General features: G+C 48.2%; 5 protein-coding genes across 5 annotated transcripts; 4 read left to right on the top strand and 1 right to left on the bottom strand.

Moving 5' to 3' along the window:
* Nucleotides 1-3009: 3009 nt before the first annotated feature.
* F4807DRAFT_19644 (uncharacterized protein) lies at nucleotides 3010-5058 on the top strand. The gene has a single exon (XM_047993763.1). The coding sequence runs from the start codon at nucleotides 3325-3327 to the stop codon at nucleotides 5020-5022; it is 1698 nt and encodes a 565-aa protein (XP_047859586.1). The 5' UTR covers nucleotides 3010-3324; the 3' UTR covers nucleotides 5023-5058.
* Nucleotides 5059-7012: 1954 nt separating this feature from the next.
* F4807DRAFT_405752 (N-terminal binuclear Zn cluster-containing protein) lies at nucleotides 7013-11260 on the top strand. Its single transcript, XM_047996240.1, has 7 exons — nucleotides 7013-7571; nucleotides 7643-7887; nucleotides 7952-8079; nucleotides 8139-8203; nucleotides 8271-8591; nucleotides 8645-9881; nucleotides 9940-11260. Exons 2-7 carry the CDS (start codon nucleotides 7678-7680, stop codon nucleotides 10715-10717), a joined length of 2739 nt encoding a protein of 912 aa, XP_047859585.1. The 5' UTR covers nucleotides 7013-7571; nucleotides 7643-7677; the 3' UTR covers nucleotides 10718-11260.
* Nucleotides 11261-11381: 121 nt separating this feature from the next.
* Nucleotides 11382-12985, top strand: F4807DRAFT_405750 (S-adenosyl-L-methionine-dependent methyltransferase). Its single transcript, XM_047996239.1, has 4 exons — nucleotides 11382-11713; nucleotides 11771-11926; nucleotides 12012-12695; nucleotides 12751-12985. Exons 2-4 carry the CDS (start codon nucleotides 11784-11786, stop codon nucleotides 12908-12910), a joined length of 987 nt encoding a protein of 328 aa, XP_047859584.1. The 5' UTR covers nucleotides 11382-11713; nucleotides 11771-11783; the 3' UTR covers nucleotides 12911-12985.
* Nucleotides 12986-16245: 3260 nt separating this feature from the next.
* Nucleotides 16246-20007, top strand: F4807DRAFT_405745 (uncharacterized protein). The gene is made up of 5 exons (XM_047996238.1): nucleotides 16246-16327; nucleotides 16385-17836; nucleotides 17935-18365; nucleotides 18448-18773; nucleotides 18827-20007. The coding sequence occupies exons 2-5, from the start codon at nucleotides 16885-16887 to the stop codon at nucleotides 19701-19703; spliced, it is 2586 nt and encodes an 861-aa protein (XP_047859583.1). The 5' UTR covers nucleotides 16246-16327; nucleotides 16385-16884; the 3' UTR covers nucleotides 19704-20007.
* A 350-nt stretch (nucleotides 20008-20357) lies between these two features.
* Nucleotides 20358-21050, bottom strand: F4807DRAFT_455512 (uncharacterized protein; the record flags this gene model as incomplete). Its single annotated transcript, XM_048000739.1, has 1 exon — nucleotides 20358-21050. One exon carries the CDS (start codon nucleotides 21048-21050, stop codon nucleotides 20358-20360), a length of 693 nt encoding a protein of 230 aa, XP_047859582.1.
* Between the last annotated feature and the right edge of the window lie 869 nt (nucleotides 21051-21919).

The following is a 21919-nucleotide window of genomic DNA, read 5'->3' as shown; positions in this document are numbered from 1 at the left end:
CTTAGAGGAATTTAATCGAAGCGGCTCACTTAAAACCCTTTCCTGTTGGAAATTGTATGTTTCCTTACTCCTCACTTTCTTCATACCTTTCCTTAGCGACTCATACATGAATATGCCTCCTAGTTACTCTGGATATATAGGTGACCCGGCCCAAACGCCTACACCAATAAGTCTGGAATGATGCCCACGGCTGAGCAAATTGGATCGACATGGGAGTTGGTCTCCAAGTAGACAACAATATTCAATGATGAATCTTTCATAGTTATCGTTAACAATGCCCTGAACACCCCTGAATCTGCTACAACACCGCCTCTCTAGATATGAGATTTCGGTACATTTTAGTGAATACGGCCATTTTTGAAGCCTACTATAGCAAAACATTTGGCATATTCTTACTGATGATTGTTATCAAGTGATAGTAATAGCACTTACTGCTGGTAACGTTGTCTTGATGGTAGTAGACACGAGAACCATAAGGTAAGCCCATCACATCGTTGACCCTATCTGCTAACGGTGATCTAAGTTAATGAATATGTCGTTTTCCGAGAAAAGTTTTAGACCTTGAGCAGACCTACGGGGCCAGGAATGATAATTACTGGCATACTGTATATAGCAATGTACCTAATTAGGTCGTGTACCTACCTAGTAGTATCAAGTAGAGGTCGACGTATGTACCTACTTAGTAGCATTACGTCCAAAGGCGTACGCCAGAAGAGTTAAATTGAAACTCCGGAGGCTTTGTAAATATATTGGCCTGCCGGGCAACGGGCGGCGGACGAGTAAATTCAATGGATGTCCTCTCACGATTCAAAAAAGCAATGTTAAGAAGCGAGAAATAATATTGAGAAGCCGACGTCGGCTTCGACGAGGGTTTCGCCTAAGCGAAAGCCTTAGCTTGCCAACTTGAAGCAACCATCTTTCCAAGTCTTCATCTCCAACTTATGACGAGATACTACTTGATTCTCGACCACGATCTTTTTCATCAGCCATAAAATCTCATATTAAAGGGGTTTACGGAATCAAACAGGGATGGATCTAGTATGGTAAAACCTGCCGATTCATTTCTGACATGTTTATGAATGGTACTAGTGATCCTTCTCGAAATTTGTAGTCATCATCAATCCTTTGACTTACTGTTCTTTAGCTATGTTTGTTGTCGTGCCACTTGATATCACGAATCAAGGAAATAAGTGTGTTGGTCTCTGTTGTGGATAATGTTTCCTTGGAAATACATGGGTAAGGCCTCTTCGGCGAAGAGGCTCACGCGTTGCTATGAAGCTAGATACCACGATCGCATGCGGCTTGGTGCAAAACTAGGATATCTAGGCCGAAGCTAATCATTAGTAGATCTTGGCTTGAGTTCTGAAGTTACAAGCTGTAGATATTTACAGGCTCGATTTCGTACAGACGAAAATCAAGCTTTATGTGTTGGGTCTGATCTGAATTTATAGTATTTCCTGGTTCGGTGTGGTCAGATCTCTGAAGGTTGAAGCATAACTAGGTAATTTCTTTCACACAGACGATAATCTCTTGCTGATTATGACGCAATTTCTAATGGAGGATTGGTGATTTTACGTAGAATTGGTTCAGTACCTAGGGACTGCGCGTAAGCATCCGCAACAGTAAATGAGCCGGCCAGGATGGCCCACTCATCGTCCCGGGGCCCTGATTCTAATTATTATTTGACCGGGAGGCTAGACCGATCTAGCTAGAGGTAGGAGATCAAGCCTTGATCTTTCAACAACAACAACAGAACCGGGCAGCGGACGTAGACGAACTTGAAATCTCGACCATAGCTGGCGCGAATAATAGAACTTCTGTTGCAACCGGAAACTTGATCCAACTGGTGCGACAGACCCAATCCAGATTATCTACCCACCTAAAGAAATCAATCAATCTGAATCGCGTGGCTCTCCATTAGATCTGCAAAAGGTACATGCACCGAGGGAATACGAGCTGTCCTACAGCCGCCCATAGGCTATCCATGACACGACGGGGACAAGTGGTATGCAAGAGATATCTTACCTGCCTTAGCTACCCGTGCTTAACCTTGTGTGGGATTAAGTCGATAACTTATTACAGTCCCGACTTCGTGTTCCGTGTTCCTGCAGATGTTGGTTAGAGGCCAGGCACATTATTTTGGGGGTGTTTTGGGTAATGTGTCTTGGATTCTATTCATGTTAGTAGATTTGACAACTGTCTTCCAATACAAATATAAATAAGCTGATAAGTAATCATAACAATATAAGACATACATATACGTAGCACAGACAGCATAAAAATGGAAATGCAAAAGATAATTGTTACTCGTCAAAATGATAGGGGCTTCATAAGGCTTGGCAACTCTTTAGGGGAAAGGAGGAAAGGAAGAAACAGAGGAGTGGTGCAACATGATGATGATAATGATTGAGGATAACGAGGATTACAAGAGATGGCCGAATGTTTGCAAAGAAATCCCCGTGTCCCCTGACCAATGATAGATGGTCCTGTCATGTCCCTGGCCGTAGCTGTTTCGTATGATTGGCTCGTATGTTTATGGCCCCCTTGTCAGAGGGACAACGCTCAACCGAAGCGAAATGAGCAGAAACACCCATCTAGCAAGCCATCGTCCATTTACAGCGAGACAAAGGGCCCCCTAAGCACCCCAAGCACCCCAAGTTTAGAACCAATACGCCATATTCGAGCTGCCCGGTGAAGCTAACGATGCTTGGGGGTGTGTCCACTGTTAAGAAGCATCTCATTTTAATTTTGGTCGGCAAACATATTATCGAAACGCATCCGCCTCCGGGTTTCAATTAATTTCTTTTCCTCTCTCCTTTACCTCATCCTCCTACTTCCTCCCTAACCGTCGAGTCGACCGTTCGTCGCTCTGGTGTCGATGATTCGGTTCCAGCCTATCACGCCAACGATGAGGACCCGGTAACGATCAGAAGGGTTTTAACAGAAGAGATTGAAGAAGACGAAGAAGCCGCAGCAGTAGTAGAAGGATTTCAAGAAGAGGAAGTACAAAAAACAAGGGGACGGTAATAATACGATAATGATGGGATACTGAATACTACTCTGGACGATCTTCAACCAAACTTAACGTATACATTCATTCATTTTTTGCCCATTTCGACCTGCCAGTCAGCAGTCAGCCAGTCTCTAGCCCAGAAACAAGAAACAAGAAAGCAGAAGCCGAACGAGTCAAGAAACGCTCCGCGCGCGTGCCCCGATCCCGTCAGCGAATCCGACTCGACCCTAAAAAAAACTAGTATTCTAGTACACGCTTACACGCACGCAACTTGGAAAGCTCGTATTTCTCCATTTTCACCGCCACGCGCGATGACAACCCCAGTCTCGGGGTCTTCACTCCCTCAGGCCCGAGACGTACATCAACACAATCATTTTCACCACTCGAGAGACAGCCACAGCCGTCATTATCAACACACCCACCACAACCATCACGCTCGTTCTCAAAACAGCAACGACTCCAGTAAAAGGGGCCACAAACGCACTGAATCCGATGAACCCACTATTATCGTTGAGACAGTTTCCGTTCTTCAGATAATCGATTCGTCTGGTGCGACCGTTACTCTTCAGACACTTACGCCCTCAGGAGGACCAACGCCTGCGACCACCATCAATCCTGGACCCGACACCACCACCGTCGACCCGGCCACCGAATCCGCATCTGCTCCGGCTTTCTCTTCTACTTCGACAGCAACCAGCGACGATGCAGGCGCCGATACATCATCGACAACTTCTACTTCAACGATAGACCCGACCGTAACACCGTCGGAGTCTTCGATGCCTACTTCGTTTCCCACGTTATCTTATTCGCCTTTGACGTCCACTCCTTTATCAGGCTCTTCCGTTTTTCCTTCCTTGGCTGGCGTGACTAATACAACCCAAGGTCCGTCATCATCTTTATCTTCTGAATCATCATCTACTTCGTTTGCTATCCCTACCACGTCACTTTCAGTATCTGACTTGTCTGAAGCGTCGTCATCATCGACTTCGATTATTTCTAGCAGCAGCAACAGTACTTCTTCTGCTTCTACTTCTACTTCTTCAGTTCTTTCGTTTTCCGCGGAAAGTATCAATAGCTCTTCTACATCATCGGTATTGTCTAGTAGTAGTTCACTTTCTTCTGATTCTTCGTCGTCCACTTCGGCAACGACCACGACAAGCTCCGTTTCTAGCTCCGCATCGATCACTTCCGATTCGTCCTCCTCCGCATTTGCATCCTCCACGGGATCAGGTGGCGGCGATGTTGGCCTCGGAGGCAATGTGCAACCATCCTCTTCGAGCACCTCAACGGCCGATGGCGCTTCTGGCTCATCCTCCAGTGGGCCCGGTGCAGCCACGGTCGCGGGTAGCGTGCTAGGAGGCGTGGCTGCGCTCGCAGCCCTGTTGATCCTTGCACTATACCTTCTCCGGTGGAAGAAGCGCCAGAACACCAAGCAGCTCATGCGTGGCTCCGGCAGCGAGCGCGGTCCCGGTGGTGCGCTGGTTGGAAATTCTGGCCCCACCGACGGAGGAGGGAATGCTGGCAGCATGTCGGAGACACGACGATCGGTCCCCTTCGCGATTCCCGCGGCGCTCGCCAGCCTGACCGGACATAAGCGAAATTCTACACGCAGCGGTGCCTCGTCGGACGGTGGCGAGAGAGGGTTTTCCAAGGTGTCTGGTAGGAAGTTGCCTCCAGTTATACAGTTCGGAGGCGATGGCTACTCGGACCCCCGGGACACCATCCTAAGCGACCAGTCGATAGAGTACCGGGACTCGCAGGCTTTCCCCGGCTTGAGTAGCACGGGACCGACTAGGTTAGCCGTTGGTGCTCCGATGCGGCCGGAGAGCGGTATCCCTGTTTACAACCCGGGGCCGGCCCGGACGCCCATTACGGAGCAAGCTCCCTATACCCCGGATACGTCGCCCCTTGAGCCTCCTCCCAGAGATCCACTCGGGCCATCTCGACCTTCCCAGGACGGTTCGAACCGCTCCCACGTTTCGGTTTCCCGGTTCACCGAGGTGTTATGACCCTTGGAGTGATATACCCTTACCTTTGCGCTTGTATACATTTCGTATTTTCTTGATGATACCTGTTTGTTATCTATGTGTCGGCGCCAATATTTAAATGCTTCGTCACAGCATCGGGTTGGCGTTGACATTTGAAATAAAAATCTCGAAAGAGGGGTCTCATAGGGAAGGGAAAGGAATAAAGGGAGGCTAGCTTTTCGGCCGCAACACTTTTTTTTTCGCACCTCATGTCAGATGCCAAAAATCCACCATTTCTTGTAAATAGGCAGATGTCATCCGAAGCCTTCGGGCTGGCAGGGATGACGAAGAGCATGGCCGTTACGGAGTCGAGATGGCAACAGCTGGTCTCCTCCGGGCCTGCTCCTAATCAAGCATAATTATCCTCAAACTCTTCTTCACCTATGCTTAATCTCGGGACCTGTCTGAGGACTGTTTTGAGGACCTGAGCCTAAAGAGCTGTGTTATAATGCCGGTGGGCACGTATGTTAAGCATACCCAAGACATTAGTATCAAGTTACTTTAGCTCCGATTAACGGACGGGGCCGAAAGGTCGAGGCGATATTTCCATACGGTACATTGTAGTGGTTCTTGTTGGTCATTTACCTCTGGGTGCAAATAGTTCGTTGCTTGATCTACAAACCAGAAAAATTCCCCATCAAGATGCGAGGTTGAGACGTTTATGAAACACGACTGGATCTCGCATCCCCCTACCCACAAACGCTTTGGCCCGTTATGACAAATTATTACTCCGATATTTCCCAGTAACGAAGCACACTATAGTCGGTGAAAAGTGAATAGGAAAAAAAAAAGCTTAGCATCTTGGTCTTTTCCCCATATGCCTTTCCCCCGGATGAAGCTAACGTACTTACGTTAAGGCAGCCTTCCGTCTTCCGCCCCGGTGTTGAGTCTAGACTGTGTGGGTTGGGCTTCCCAATCCATGAAGAGCGGATGAAACAAAAGCCAGTTCTTTAGGGTGATCACACCAGACAATTGGGATGCACATAACTTGGCTCCATGGAGGCCTGGTAGAAGGATTCAAGCTTATTAATTACCCCGTGTGCCTACCGTCAGCGGCCTCCGACATCAAATAGCCAGTCAACTGAGGCTTGGTTAATTAGTTGAGTATTATCCATGGATGATATGATGATTGTCACAACTTCACGAGAATGCGTCAGTTTATTGGACCAACACTAACTTGAAGGAGTCGCCGGTCAAGCCGGTAAAGGTATGCTGATAAAATTTGAATCATATCCCACTTAAGAAGCTCATGGAATTTTGAATACGCGTATAACACTTTCTGGGCTCTCGTTAGCCCCCGAACTCATTAGTTCGTAATGATGATAGATCCCGAAACCCGTCTTCCCTATAAGGGATTTAATGAGACTAAACTTGACTAACTCGACTAACTAACCAATGCACGGTTTACACATTAGTACTTAGCGTTAGGTGCCTGACTTCGCAACTCTTGAGTCTTAAGCCTGATGAAGTGTTAGCGGAATCGTCGCAGCAAATTTTCTACCTCCTTGGCGCAGTAGTATATGTCTCGAGTCGACTTGGGGTGAACAGGTACCGTGGCAGGCTTGGCCGCCGCGTGGTAGCAAGAAAATTGAGATGATTATTTGAAGGAATTGCGAATCTGAAATACTCTAATGTGTATGTGGCAGGACCCTGCCGGCATTAAGGCGGAAGATCCCCTCAAAATGCAACGGTACTTGATGCACCTATTAATACCAGGAAGTCCCTTATAAACAAGGTAGTATTTCCATAGTATCACAGACCTCCAGGTTGTGGCAAGACGCCCTCTGATTCGTCGACATCTTCAAGAACCACTGAATCGTTGTCAGGACTAGGTGTGAAGAAAGTCATTGCACATCCCCGAGCGTCCGTACCTTGCGTACCCGGTTGACTGGCCTGTTGGACCAACGGGCATGTCAAGTAGTCTCAGACGAAGATTTCCTTCCAATGTCTCAAAACTTGCATTTCTTGTTTTTGATTTTCATCCTCTTCAGTCTTCAGTCGAGAGGAAAAAGAAAGAGAGCCACCCAATCTAGATTCTTCTTTAAATTTAATTTTCTGATAGGTGACAGCGCCTTAATTTCTCTCCAAGCCTCGCGAGGCGGTAACCCAACTTACATATCGATACTCCTAAAATATCTCTGGTTTCTTACCTATCACAGTAGGCAGCGCCAAGTTTAGAAAAAACGAGTACGAACCCGCGAATCTCAAAGCCCCCGTGCACCCGTACTTGGTTGCTCGGCGTTTAAATCCGCCCCGGCCCCTTAGATAAGTTGCCGGGCGAATTACACGCTCGCCTCAGTCTTAGCTGGGACAAGTCGATTGGTCATCTTGGCCTAGTTCATAAAGGGAGAGAGACAAGGGGATCGATCGCTCACACGGTACACCCACCGAGTCTCTGGTCTTGTCTGTGGGGACTCTTAAGCCCGCGGATTCCAGGTACTGGACTAAGGTACCTACCCAAAAGTTACCTAGATCGAACTGTTTCTACAAAACGTCAACCTACATTTACCTTAATTAACCTAATCAATCCCGTACGAGCCCTACGAGACTATCCTTGTGGTACCTCCATAGCCGCGCCCTCAACCTTTCTGACCATCCCTAGAGTGAACGACCACAGACCAACACGACGAAAGATAAATGATGGATCACATGAGAGTTGATCCCGGGGGCTTCCAGATGCCAGGAATGCCCCGTCCACAACTCTTAAACCAGCCGCCACAGATATTCGGAGCTTACAGCCATGATGGTTTGCCTGTGCTACCACCGGAGCTCGCGGCCCAGATGGCCTTCGACCCATCAGCGCTGCTAGACGATGCGAACGAGGCAAAGAGGCGGAGAATCGCACGGGTGAGCTCTCATACACCTTGGGTAGTATCTACTCGCGTACTTCAGACTGACTCGACGGTTCAAGGCTTGCGACATGTGCCGGAAGAAGAAAATAAAGTGCGATGGGAAGCTTCCAGCTTGCACGCATTGTATCAATTACAAAACAGATTGTGTCTTTACACAAGTTGAGAAGAAGAGAAATCCTCCGAAAGGGTACGAGCACAGACTAGGTCCCACCAACAAACTTCATATAAGGCTGATTAGACATGTAGTGCAAAGTATATCGAGGGCTTAGAAAACCGTTTAGGACGCATGGAAAGCTTGTTGAGGTTGTCGGGTAAGTCTCGAGTTGTTGCCTCATATCATATACCTTATACCAACCATACCGACTGACACGACCAAAGGCCTACTTGGAGATGACGATGAATCGACCGACCTCGCCACCTTAGAAAAGCGCCTCTCAGAGAAACACCAGCAGTCAAGACAAGCTTCACAAGCACTCACTTCGAATCCTACATCACCATCACAAGCGACACCCGGCCAAGATGGCACGGTATCGACCCCGCGAAGTTCAGTAACCTCACCTGAGCCGAATAGAGAAAAGGATTTCAGGAAAGAACACTCTCCCCAACCCGAAAAACCGAGGGTCGAGGAAGAAGTAGAGGCGCTATCTGAAATGATGTGCTCATTGGTGACGAACCAATCGGGAGAGACAAGATATATAGGTAAGTACCGACAAGCTAGTCGGCTGCATGCATATCCGCTAACTTCGCGCCAGGATCCTCTTCCGGATTTTCGATATTCTCACCGAAGGGTATACAATGGGTGAATGAAAAGACAGGAGACACTTCTTTCCAACAGATGATCTCCGAGGTTTCCATTGACGATCATAAATGGAATCACTGGAAGCCAGAGATCTTCAGCGATCTCTTTCACCGTCCCATCTATCGACCATTGCCGCCCAAGCCTGAAGCGCTATCCCTGCTCAAGGACTATTTTGACAACTTCAACTGCATGTTCCCGCTATTCCACCAACCAACGTTTATGCACCTCGTCGAGAGACAGTACTCCAATGATCCCTACCAAGGTTCCGGATGGTGGGCGAGTTTAAACGTCGCTTTGGCGATTGCGCACCGTCTTCGAGTTATGAGTAATCTTGTACCGCAGGAAGATGATGATAAGTCGTGGGCATACATGAAGAATGCTATGGGCGTGTTCTCCGAATTAACGATGCGTAATACCGATCTATTAAGCGTACAAGCTCTACTTGGAATGGCTTCCTTTATGCAAGGTACCCCGAACCCACAACCTTCGTTCTTACTCGTTGCAGCAGCTATCCGACTGTCACACAGCATTGGGCTACATAAGCGTGGAAGCGGGTTCAATCTTAACCCAGTTGAGATAGAGCAAAGAAAACGAGTGTTCTGGATAGCGTATATGTTGGATAAGGATCTATGTCTCCGATCCGGGCGTCCTCCAGCACAAGACGATGATGATATGAACGTCGAACTTCCGGATGCCGACCCTATGGATAATATCGGCAACATCCCTCTTGCCGATGGAAAGGGGAAGATGAATTTGTTTCGGGCGATGTGCGAATTAACAGTCATCGAAAGCCAAGTTTACAAGAAGCTATATTCCACAAAAGCTACGAAGCTATCAGAGGGCGAGCTGCTGCAAACTATTGGCGAACTCGACAAGCAACTAGAGACATGGAAGGACAACATACCCATTGACTTCCGTCCGGAACACGAAATAAAGGCCTCTCACACCCCTCTCATACTACACGTCGTCATGTTACATTTCTCATATTACAACGCTCTCACCACCATCCACCGCATGTCTGTACATCACGGCTACTGGACAAGCCGACTCTCCAACTACGCAATCCAGGGTCTGAACGCCAGGCCCTTGAACCCGCGAGTGTTTGCCTCGGCAGCTCTCTGCGCATCCGCCGCTCGAGCAAGTATCCAATTGCTAAAATACATCCCACAGGGCGATTTCTCCTGCGTATGGTAAGCAAACGCCTCCATTCTCCATCCCCGCTTCCTAGGGCTAAGACAAAAGATACAGGCTCATCCTGTACTTCCCCGTCTCGGCGCTCGTCACGCTCTTCGGCAACATCCTGCAGAACCCGCTCGACCCGCGCGCCAAGTCGGACACGAAGCTCATGAACCTCGTCGTCACTTTCCTATCGACGCTCGGCCAGGAGGCCGAGACCGGCGGCGTCCACCGCATGCTGGGCGTGTGCTCGGAGTTCGAGCGGATCGCCAAGATCGTCATCGACAAGGCCGAGCGCGACACCTCCAAGCGGAAGCGCAAGTCCCACGACCCGGCCCACCGGCCCTCCGTCGGCGCCGTCAACTCGCCCTCCTCCATGTCCCAGACCAACCACAACACGCACCACACGCCGCGCCCCTCCTCGTCCGCCGCCACGCCCACGCCTAGCTACACGACGCAGCTCTCGCCCAAATTCAACGGGGAGCAGAACCGCGCGAACAACAGCAGCAACGGCGGGTACAGCCCGATGAACACAGCCTCATCCACGAACGGCGCCGCGCCGCGCGACTGGCCCAGCAGCGCTACGACGACTCCCGGTCCTTCCACCACGGGCACGACAACGACGCAAGAATGGGACCCGAACGCGATGGACTTCGGCAACTTCTCGGAGCTGACGGGCTTCGGGCAGCCGATCGCGTCGCCGCCGCTACCCGGCCAGAACGGGTACCAGCCGCTGCTGCCGCAGGAGCTGTGGCAGATGTCCGGCGGGCTCGACTGGGACTGGGCCGAGTTCACCGGCGGCGCGTACCCGAGCTTCGAGAATGGGAAGACGCAGGATGGGATACGATAAAAGATAAGGATAGGTTGGGATTTTTATCTCTCCCCTGCTCTGCTTTTTTTCAAGGGGGAGGTGGAGCTTTGCGGTTCGCCAGTTTACACGTGTGCTATAGAACTATGAACGGCGGGACCTTGACATAGCGCGTGCGATCTGAAAACTCTTTTGGCCGTCCTGTTCGCGGGTTTCGACGGATATGCGGGAACGAAATGTTCGGTTGGAGATTGGGGGGCATGGTTCATGGGCATTTAATGGTAATGGGATGTGGCGTGCGAAATGGTTCTTGAAATTTCCAAAATCAGGGGGAGTTTGTTACGTTTGGTCTGGTCTGGTCTGGCCTGGCTCTTCACGCGAACGCGAACGTTACTATGACGGCCGGCATATCTAGTTACTTAGCTCATGAGGAGTTGCGATCTTGATTTTTAGCTTGCTTTCACCCTGCTCTATATATAGGTATTGTATAATGAGGCGGGGATACGATGTTCATGTAGCACTTCACCACTTGCTTCCGTAGCGGAGAGGCCTGTGTATAGCATATACTTCAAAATTATGTCCGATTCTTTGTTATTTGCATTAGTGATATGCTTATATATTGAATTAACCTACTAGACTGTCTAGATATACAGGTTGATAATTGGCAATGCCCCATGACTTCAACTGTAGCGTCTCAATTCAGTAGGTAATTTTTCTACCATATTTGCTAGAGGCCGCCACTGGCTTTGAATCTGGCCTTACTATCTAAGTAGTTGGTTGTAGACCAGTGTTTCAGGGATTGTAACATCTTCGCTAGGTAACATGCGTCTTAAGGCCTGAGCCCCATCTTCTGTCTAACGCCTCGAGGTTGATCTAATTGAAAAGAGGGGATGTTGACGTTGTATTCAGGAAGCTTCGGCCAAGATCGTCAAACTTATCTTAAATCAATAAATGACAACTCCAACTTGTCCTGATATCATATATCCTCTTATTATTATTATCATTTTTCACCTTTTCCAGGTATTGAGTCCTGATTAGGTACACTTTCCCTATGTCATTGGCTTACCTCGGTTGTGCTAATAAATTCCATTGTAGGGGAAATGCAAACATGGCCCAAGTCGGAACCGAGCAGCTCCACCCCGGCGATCAGCACGAGATCCCGAACTTTGAGGCTCATGAATCCCCCGAGTCGCTGAAGGGTAGGGTTAAAAAGCACTATGAGATAGCCTCGGATTACTACTACTCCCTATGGTATCTATTTCTCTCCCCTTAATAGCTACCTAGGTACTATCTACCGGGCCAAATAGCAATCGCGACTAAATTCTGCTATTGGTAGGGGACAGCACATACACCACGGCTTGTTCAGATCAGCCAGTGAGACCAAGGAGCAGGCTCAAGTCAATCTGATCAATTACCTACTTGAGATCTCTGGCCTACCAACCGGCTCCAAGGTACTTGATGTTGGATGCGGTATCGGCGGCACAAGCCGATTTCTTGCGAGGGAGCATGGCGCGCAGGTCACAGGAATCACGATCAGCGGGCGACAGGTTCAAATCGCAAAGCAGTTGACCAGTAAGGAGATTAGCGATAGCTTCGCTGTTCCGCCGGGTGACTTTTTCAATTACCTCGGCAAGGAGGGTAAGCCGAGCGGCACGGTCCGCTTCCTTGAGCTCGATGCCGAGAAGATGCTCGAACACTTTCAACCGACTGTTAAGGAGGGAGAGTCTTTCGACTGCGTCTGGATCTCGGAGGCCCTGTCGCACCTACCGAACAAAGACCTCTTCTTCTCCTCCTCCTTCTCCCTTCTACGGGGTGGAGGGTCACGATTGGTGATCGCAGACTGGTTCAAGGCACCTGGCCTATCACCCGAACAGGAAGAAGCCGATATCAAGCCGATCGAGGACGGCATGCTCCTTCCCCGGCTCTACACGGCCGACGAATATGTAGAATTTGCGAAACGGGCCGGGTTCAAGATTCGTCAGAAGCCGATTGATATAAGCAAGGAGGTTGCTAAGACATGGTAAGCATCCTCCTCCTTTATCTTATGACACTCGCGTGCTAATTTCTATACGAAGGGATATATCGTGGTCTCTCGTATCTTCTCCTTCGTTGTGGGCTTTTGCCATATCGCAAGGTAGGGACGGACTGTCGTTTTTGCAGGCGTTTAGAGCAATGAGAAGGGGATATGCGAATGGGACGTTTAGATACGCGGTTATGTGTTTTGAGAAGCCTTAATTCGAGGTGTATGGCACCCATTATAGAGTACATAATGTGTTTATACCTATAATAATACGCTTGATTGAACCAATGCATCATATAAATCATGATAGCTCATGTATATGGCTATTAGACTATGGTTACTATGCGAAGGACAGGGGAATATGATGTAACGATATGTGTATCTAAAAGAACACCCAGCATACATAGAAAATACTAGTGTTTTATTTAAAGGGTTTCCTAGTAGACTCCTAACTGATTGTGCCCCTAACTTAAGCCAGTTCAATACATGGGAGCAGATACCTAGTATGAACGGTCTTATAGCTGACGTCTTGACCTCCATGTCTACGTGCTTTGTCTATTTAGATTACCTAACAAAAAGGATGACCAGCTGATTAGAGAATCACGTTCCCTGGATTCTGAGTCTTGTTGTGTAAGGTATGAGAAACTAATATGGATCGATTTCTTATAACAAAAATGACAATGACTGGCCACCTTCTTTGGTGCCACGGAAAAGACAGATACTGGGAAGTTTGATGCCTCATGCCACGACTCCTACATACTAACGTATGGAATATTCCACTTGCCTAACGTTTATAATTACCTACCTAGGTATGTTGCTTACCATATAGGAGACTATTACTTACATTGAAATATGATACCAGGAGGTCTCTTTGACTCGCTAGATCCCGTTCAAGTTATTCTTATAATCTCTTAGCTTATGACTCACGTGGATAAGACTTCGTGATAGACATGAAATTACAGCATTGGGGTCTAAAGCGCTAGAATGCATTAGTGTTCGATGTAAAAAGTCTTGCAAGTAGCTAGCTCCGAGGAGTAGCGTTCGTCCGAGGCTTAGGTGTCTGTCTAGACGACGCCACGATGCAGGCACATTGAAATCTTTGTAGGACAAACACCCACCCTAACTACCTAGGCTACTGTTAGCTTAGCATTGTCGTTTGCTATGAAAAATTGTCTCGTTAGAATTTGCTGTCGCGTGTTCGCGGATCAACTGCTGGGCAAAAATCTGGCCTTCGGCGCACGTTACGGTTACTAGGGTTAATACCTATATAAGACTTTTGGGACATCACAACAGCTGCAAACCCTGAGCAGAACCGAAATTAGTTCCGAAATATGAAATTCAGACGATCTCAACCTAAAGTGTAACTTGTTCTCCGTGGCATATTTAGCCGCATCGTGATCATTCTGCCTAACATATGTAGTAGTAATGCTGCGATATGCGTTCAGTTGCCACTGATCAACATTCGGCAATGATCACAACATGATTAATAAGAGAAAGATAAATGGATTGAGAGGTCTTAGGGTTAGAAGCAGTATCAGCAAAGTTCCGAGCCAATGGGAAATGTGATGAATATTCTCTTCATACTCCCAACGATTGACACATTGTGATGCAGAGGCCCTGAATGAGAATGAGACAAGTTCATCGGCGCCGTGTTGCAAGAAGCAAGACGGGATGATAAATAAGCTTTAAAAGCCAAGAAGATTGAGTCTTTCCCGAAACATCATAGCGATAAACGAGCTGCAATGCGGCACGGCAAGATACATGGGTAGCGTCACGTAGCCGTTGGCATGACCGATTCGGACGATCTTCTAGAAAAACTACGACGATCTCGGCGACAGTAAGACATACCTTTGATATTCATGAGTCATGATATTTGATATTGGACGCTCACCGTCTGCGAAGAGGGATCTAGTTCTAAGTCCGAAGCTTGGCGCGTTGTGTGGATTCGTTAAGCTTCGAGATACGTGGTAGCGGTGATGCGTCTGTCAAATTGAGCTGTGACTCTGTATATTAGCCTACAAATGCTTATATCTCCGCATTCTGGAGAATATTGATCACAAGAGGCTCTCGTGTGGAGACGAAGCTGCATGAAAGAGGTAAGCGGTAGGAGTTCCCCAGTGTAGACGAATCGATGTTTGAGCTTGGTGGAGATGTTCCAGGGCGCGCCATGCTTCCCCAAGCTCGTCGGCTCGTCGGCTTTAGTGGAGAAGTTGGACTAGACCGTTGGCAAGCTACCTAGGTAGGTAGACGGTTCATTAGACGAATTGGTAGACTTTTAGAAGTCAATGGCCGTATCAAAAATCTTCATTTTCAGAGAAACTGTAGTTTGAATAACCGCTCCCGAGGCTATTGTGACACGGAGTGCATGCGTTTCGGCTATCTTTGCCGCCATAGCTACCTCTTACCTAGGATGCTGTAGCGAAATATCCATGGGAAAACCTGTAAAAGTTTACGGGAAGCACAGACTGTCTGAGTGTACCTAAGGCGAAATTACCTAGGTAGCTATAGCTACCTATTCGAGCCTCGTGGTATTTCAGATCGGGAGAATCCGGGTTGCCTGCAAGGATCAGCAGAAGACGTATGGAACATCAGAAAACTCGGGACTCGTCAGCCCTGTCAGCCCCATCCATCGGTGTAAGTGATCCCTTGTATCCCTTGTAATATCGTGATCAATTTCGGTCTGGTGCAAGATTGGGTATCCAAAATCCAACTTTTTCTTCATGGATAGGGGTTGCTTGGGCATTTGGGTATGATTTCGATGATTTCGTTAGTCAACAGTTGGAATTCTTTAGTCACGGCATTCCACTATCTCTGTTCTACAGAATACGTATCCTTTACCCCAGATATGTACTCCGTCTTGAGAAACCCCGACTGTTGACGGAGTACGGCATGGGTGGGATTCTGCGAAGGGATAGAAGGGGTATCTATGTAGACCCCAACTTTTGAGAGGTGAATCAAAAAGGAATGGGTTCCAATGGCTCCTTCAACATGGGCTTGCGATTACATGTACATTATCATATCAAATTGGAAACATTGGACGGTCCCAAGTCGAGAATCTAGCTTATGCAGGCACACCTAAACTGAGCCCCATTGGTGCGTGCCGGATAGGTTAGAAAAGTCGGGACTGCGGGATCGACGGACATGCAACCTGGAACGACAAGGATTAAGGGTGAATCCGATCCCCCAAACCGACCGGAGTCCGTGTTGCAAGATACAGACGGTATCATGGAAAATTTCGTCAATGTTGCTGTCGCTGTAGTGAAGATGTTTCGAGATCTGAAATCGATCTGATGTAAAGCATCACAACGCCATTGGTTACAGAATTTGAAGTTGGGCATACTCTTTATATTTAGTCAACTGATATTAGTTACTGCTTGTGCGCTTACGGTTTATTAAAAGCATCAGAAACACGTTCACTTTAACTTGGACATGTGAAGGAAGCGAATGGCATTGGAGAGTTTGGAAGAAAAAAAAATAAGATAAAAAAGTCCACCGTTGGGTCCAGGATTGTTTCCCCGGACCAATTAAGAGCTGCATTACTTTCCTAATTCGGTTCAACGTTCTCTCTCCTTGGACACCGGTCCTGTAGGGTCCTGTACCTAACGTGTCTAATGTATCTATTCCCGTTATTGACCTACACTAGTCACTTAGTCATTGTAGTCATAACCTTCGTCGCTATGGGGAAAACTACCCAATTCCTCGTACACAGAACAGGTATTCTTACATACAGACCGGGTCCCAACAAAATTTTCATCAGTCATCCACGGGGAAGGGCGAAAAATCGGAAATTTGGCGAGTCTAAATTCGAAATGTAAATCGTGAATCCTTCATCCATCGTGTTTCTCAACCTTTGTCGCCATTGATAGTGTCTTTCCCATTTCCCCATATTGAGAGGTCCAATGTCCATTACTAGTTTTGGATGATACCTTGATACTTTTTTCTAAATGTTCATGTCTATGCTGATCTAGACACGCTTGGATTGGACGACGGAATACTTGCAAATCTTGGTTAGAAGACCGTGCCCTTTTTGGTACATCTTGTACATTTTCGGTACCCTTTTACCTTTCGTCTTCCTGTTATTCGTTCCGTAACTTGCCGATCAGCCATCCCCCCCTTTAATAACCCCCCCTTGGGTTATTAGCAAAATACTACAGCGATCTGGACCAGCTGGATCTAGTGTTTGATACCTATGAAACCCCAACGAAACCAGGGCTCGCGCTTGTCACAGCTTGCACGTCTCCGTGTTAATAGCCCAATGAAAAGCGATGGAAGTCTGAGTACGAGGATATTGAGGATATCAAGGATATCAGGAATATCAGGAATATCTCGAACAAGGGTCCGCGGTCCGCCTCACATTAGTGCTGGGCTGCCAGTATTAAGAAGCCCGTCTGCGCCCGCGCATGTCATCATCGACGAGCTTGACCTTGTTGTAGCCGGACGACGGACTTTGATTAAACACAACGGCAATAATACCAAAGATTACACGAGTACTCTTCGGGACAGTAATCAGCAGACACACCACCACGATCACCCACATCATCCACCCGAACCTAGTTCCTTGCATTCCGGACTTTTCTCTTGCAGCACTACTGGTAGTGGTATCCGAAAGAGGGAACCATCTTCTACGCCTCTTCCTCCGTACACGTTACCCTTCACGTTACTTGCACCTGGTTCATCTGCTTCTCATAGCGTTAGCTCTATCGGACAGTCCCTCATTCGTCCACCTACCCCGTCTTACCCCATCAACTCAACATCCAACCGTTGCTTTTTAATACTTCCGCACCGCCCATCAGCGAGACGTCCAATGGCGTTCAGCACTTACAGCACCGCTAGCTCAGATATATCAACGCCTCGCTCTGCTTCTCCTCCCTCTTCCGTTATATCTGCGCGTTCTTCCCAATCTTCCGTCTCTAGCAAACGCCTTTCATTATCCTTGCAACGGAGACAATCTGCGCTGAACCCAATGTCCACTGTCGACATCTCCGCAATTGAAGAGCAAATGAAGATGGCTGCCCTAGACGGCCTACGAGGCTACGCACAGAACCACTATGGCGAGGTTCAGCAGTACAGGTCTACGGATTACGTTCCGCAATCTTCCGCTGGCGGCTACCAAGTGCTGCGAGAACCTCTGTGGAACAAAGGTATTTGCTTGTCTAGTTTTATTTCCTTAGCTTCAGCTTCAGCTTTAGCTACCTACTCTCCTCACCTTAACCGTCCGACTGACGCCTAAGCTATCTAGGTCTCTCCTTCTCCCCGGATGAACGCGTCTCTAAGAACCTGACGGGCTTAATACCCCACGCCATGGAGAGCGCGGAAACCCAGGTCGCGAGATGCATGAAGGTGATCAACTCTAGACAGACCAACATCGACAAGTACATGTACCTGTCGTCGCTCAAGGACCAGAACGTAGATCTGTTCTACCGGGTGCTCATCGACAATGTCCGTGATCTGATGCCGTTGGTGTACACTCCCACCATTGGCGACGTTTGCTTGCAGTACTCGACTCTCTACACCCGTCCGGAGGCGCTGTACATTTCCATCAAGCAGCGCCGGTCGATTAGGACGATCCTGCGTAACTGGCCTTACCCGGATCCCGAAATCTGCGTCGTCACGGACGGATCCCGCATTTTGGGGTTGGGCGATCTCGGCGTGAATGGTGTGGGGATTTCCGTAAGTTCTTTTTTTCCCCTTCTCGATTTGCTTGGCTTACATTAGTGTACCCGTGCGGATGGCGTGGCTGACACCTACCTAGATTGGCAAGTTGGCTCTCTACACTGGCGCTGCTGGTATCCACCCCAGCAAGACCCTCCCCATCGTCTTGGACGCCGGTACCAACAATGAGGCCAACCTCAAGGACCCTCTGTACCTGGGTCTCCGAGCCAGGCGTCCTTCTCCGGCTGTCGCCCAGGAGTTCATGGATGAGTTCATGGAGGCCGTTGCTGAGGTTTACCCTAACATGGTCGTCCAATTCGAAGACTTCGAGACCGAGAAGGCGTTTAACTACCTGACCCGTTACCGAAACAAGTACAGGTGCTTCAACGACGACATCCAGGGAACTGGTGCCGTCGTCTTGGCAGGGTATGAAGTCCGAATTTCTCCGACCAATTAAATTTTACTAATAACGCGTACAGTTACATCGGTGCCGTGAACTTGTCCGGTGTTCCTCTTGAAGAGCAGCGTCTGGTCTTTATGGGTGCTGGCTCGGCTGGTGTCGGTGTCGCAAAGCAGATGGTTGAGTACTACACTCGTCGCGGTCTCTCGGAACAGGCTGCCAAGGAGAAGTTCTGGCTTGTCGACACCAAGGGTCTTGTCACCACTGACCGAGGCGACAAGTTGGCGGACCACAAGAAGTACTTCGCCCGCAACGACAACGCCGGCCACCAATTCCGCACCCTTGAGGAGGTCATCGAATACGTCAGGCCGTCCGCTCTCGTCGGTCTAACCGCGACTTTTGGCGTCTTCACCGAGTCCGTTGTTCGTGCCCTCAAGGCTTCGGTCGACTCTGGCGGGTCTGGACGACGACCTATCCTATTCCCTCTCAGCAACCCTCTCACCAAGGCCGAATGCACTTTCGAGCAGGCTGTCCAGTGGACGGACGGCACTGTCATCTTCGCATCCGGCTCTCCTTTCTCGCCGTTCGCCGTTAAGGCCGGTGACCATGCCGTGACCTACTGGCCCAACCAAGGTAACAACGTTTACGTGTTCCCTGGTCTCGGCCTCGGCGCTATCCTCTGCAAAGCATCCAGGATCACCGATGAAATGGTGTACATTGCGGCTTCCTCGCTAGCTGAGTCCTTGAATGCCGAAGAGATCCACAAGGGTTTGATCTACCCCCGCATCGAGCGCGTCAGAGACGCCAGCGTCGTTGTCGCCAGGGAAGTGATGAAGGCTGCCCGTCGGGAAGGCGTAACCACCCTACCGGAAGAGCAATGGGTTGAATGGGAAGAATGGGGCGACGTTGCCCTAACCAAATACATCAAGGGGAAGATCTACGATCCTCTCAAGTAACGTGTTCAACGATAAAAGAGGATAATGCATCAAGATCATGGTCGGCGTTACCGGGTGGTTGGCTTCTTTTTCTAATTCAATAAACGCAAGGTTGGCATAGTGGTCAACACTCACTTCATTTCGAAGGAAATATTTTAAAAGATATCCCCTGGGTTTTATTTACAGGCATCAACACTAACTAGAAGGTCGTCGATGGAACGTGGTCTTGAAGGCTAGAAAGTGCGAGGAATAGATTGGCACTTACGCTGGCATAGGGGTCTATAGATGGTTAATAGACTAAAAAGACACTTTCATTCTGATTACACTACCTACTTGTCACATTTGGTATTGTTCATTCAACATGTGTGATACGGTCCCTCATAAGTATTTGCACTAGTCTGGCTGGATTCTCGCTCTTAGATTTTCAAGTATTGTGTTATTCGATTATCAACTCAATATCGTAGGCCACTTGCAGAAGTCTTCGCTAAAGGGTATCATACGGAAGCCTGCCTTCTAGAAAGTGGTTTCCCTGGTCTTCGTTCCCGGCTCGCAGAAACCTAGAACCATTCATCCAGCTTAGATGACAATAGCCATTCCCCAAACCCCGACCTGAATCTCTCTGTTGTATCCTTAAGAGACACTCGTGTCCCGATATCCTTATCCGAGTTGATAATACTACTTGGGATCCTGAGTAGGGTAGTTTTGGTGGTAACTATCCCAAGTCCAAGGCTGATACCTGTACTGTCCACTCTGACCAGGGGGAGTCGCCGTCGGAAGGGGTCGGCTATAATGGCTAGAGCCAGCATGGTACTGGCCATACCCATATTCATCCATGGGTTGGTATATGGCGTTATTGTCGAAGGCCTGCATACCGGGCCTGGGTGGGATATAACTAGGGCCCATAAATAGATTTGGAGATGTTCCATAACTGCTGTACGCTTGGTTGGGGGGTGCTGTCGAATGCTCATCCCACGTGTTGTTCCAAGCGTCGTCGAACCTTGGACCCGCCGCAAAAGCACCAGATAAGGCTCTGTTGACGTGATAAGGAGAGTGAGTGTGTGAGCCCTGCGCCGCGGTATTACTATATGCACCTTGTCTGTTGCCTCCGTGGGATGGTGAGTGAATGCTTGGGTGGGAGTTTCGTGTTGATGTGGCTGTCCCTGCCCAAGAATCATTGCTGAACGAGCTGAGATAGTTTTGGGTAGGCAATTGTCTACCATGGTTATTATGAGACTTCGACTTTTCTGTGCGTTTCTTCTGGTTTAGATGCTCCGTGCAGAACTCTGAACTGCTTACGTCCAGGTATTGGCCACAGGTCAAGTTGCTGCATAAACCCTGGGAGTTCTTTATCTGAGCTGATCTTGCCATTTTACAATATGTGCATGGCAGCGTCGTGCATACGTGAGTCTTTCTGAGAGAAGGCATGTTGAGAGTCGTTTCGTGTGTTGAGGAAGGTTCAGGCTCGATGATGTTATTAAGGAATGTGTCGTTGAGAACATAAATTTCGATATTGGAAGTTATAATATATATATCTTCAGGTAAGTGCAAAAGACTATTCGCCTACCTAGTACTCAAGAACTCAACGTGTATGGAGCTGCGAATTTCAGTGAATAAGAGCAAACTCTGGAGCTATGTCGGTAGCAATTGGCATATGACTACCTAGGTAGCTACCTAGACTTGTGATCAGATTGAACAGCATCGTCTTATAGGTAGTCATATAACGTGAATTGTTAATGTGTTCAGAGTAGTTGACCTTCAATGCTAACAAAATCACTCTTTCTAGTTCCTAAGTCAGGGCCTACCTACTAGGTAAGTAGGTATTTATTCTACTTATCACCACCTCTTCCTTATTGCATCACGAGGACATGACGACGTAACCTCTAAAACTAGTTAGTATAGAAGATCTATGATGCTCGTTGTGTAGGTAATATTCCGTATTATTTACTAAGCCTGCGATTCACAAAGGAATTTCATGGCATTTCATGGTCATGTGCCTTCTCTTCTAATAGGTGAGGCAAGGAGGTAATGAGTCTAAGTGATAGTTAGTTACAAACGCCAGCTTTACTTCAAATTTCGTTGAATAATCATTTTCGAGCTATTCGATCTAAGTTTCTATAGGTAGTGACAAATTGGGCATTTTAAAAACGAAGCCCCTATTCCGAGAAATCGGAGATAGTTAGTTCCTTCACCATCCAATAGGGTTCAGCGTTGCAGTCTATGACTTTCCTGAATAGTCC

The sequence above is a fragment of the Annulohypoxylon truncatum genome (genome assembly GCF_022578515.1).
Source record: "Annulohypoxylon truncatum strain CBS 140777 unplaced genomic scaffold F4807scaffold_1, whole genome shotgun sequence".
Taxonomy (NCBI): Eukaryota; Fungi; Ascomycota; class Sordariomycetes; order Xylariales; family Hypoxylaceae; genus Annulohypoxylon; species Annulohypoxylon truncatum.
Note: the sequence above shows the minus strand (reverse complement) of the source record. Positions and strands in the feature narration are given on the sequence as shown.

Coding starts and splice junctions, on each gene's coding strand:
- F4807DRAFT_19644 (XM_047993763.1), top strand. CDS start 3,325: ATGACAACCCCAGTCTCGGGGTCTTCACTCCCTCAGGCCCGAGACGTA.
- F4807DRAFT_405752 (XM_047996240.1), top strand. CDS start 7,678: ATGATGGATCACATGAGAGTTGATCCCGGGGGCTTCCAGATGCCAGGA. Junction 7,888..7,951: donor AGAGGCGGAGAATCGCACGG/GTGAGCTCTCAT, acceptor CGACGGTTCAAG/GCTTGCGACATGTGCCGGAA. Junction 9,882..9,939: donor GGCGATTTCTCCTGCGTATG/GTAAGCAAACGC, acceptor CAAAAGATACAG/GCTCATCCTGTACTTCCCCG.
- F4807DRAFT_405750 (XM_047996239.1), top strand. CDS start 11,784: ATGGCCCAAGTCGGAACCGAGCAGCTCCACCCCGGCGATCAGCACGAG. Junction 11,927..12,011: donor GATTACTACTACTCCCTATG/GTATCTATTTCT, acceptor TGCTATTGGTAG/GGGACAGCACATACACCACG. Junction 12,696..12,750: donor AAGGAGGTTGCTAAGACATG/GTAAGCATCCTC, acceptor TTCTATACGAAG/GGATATATCGTGGTCTCTCG.
- F4807DRAFT_405745 (XM_047996238.1), top strand. CDS start 16,885: ATGAAACCCCAACGAAACCAGGGCTCGCGCTTGTCACAGCTTGCACGT. Junction 17,837..17,934: donor AGAACCTCTGTGGAACAAAG/GTATTTGCTTGT, acceptor TAAGCTATCTAG/GTCTCTCCTTCTCCCCGGAT. Junction 18,774..18,826: donor GGTGCCGTCGTCTTGGCAGG/GTATGAAGTCCG, acceptor TAACGCGTACAG/TTACATCGGTGCCGTGAACT.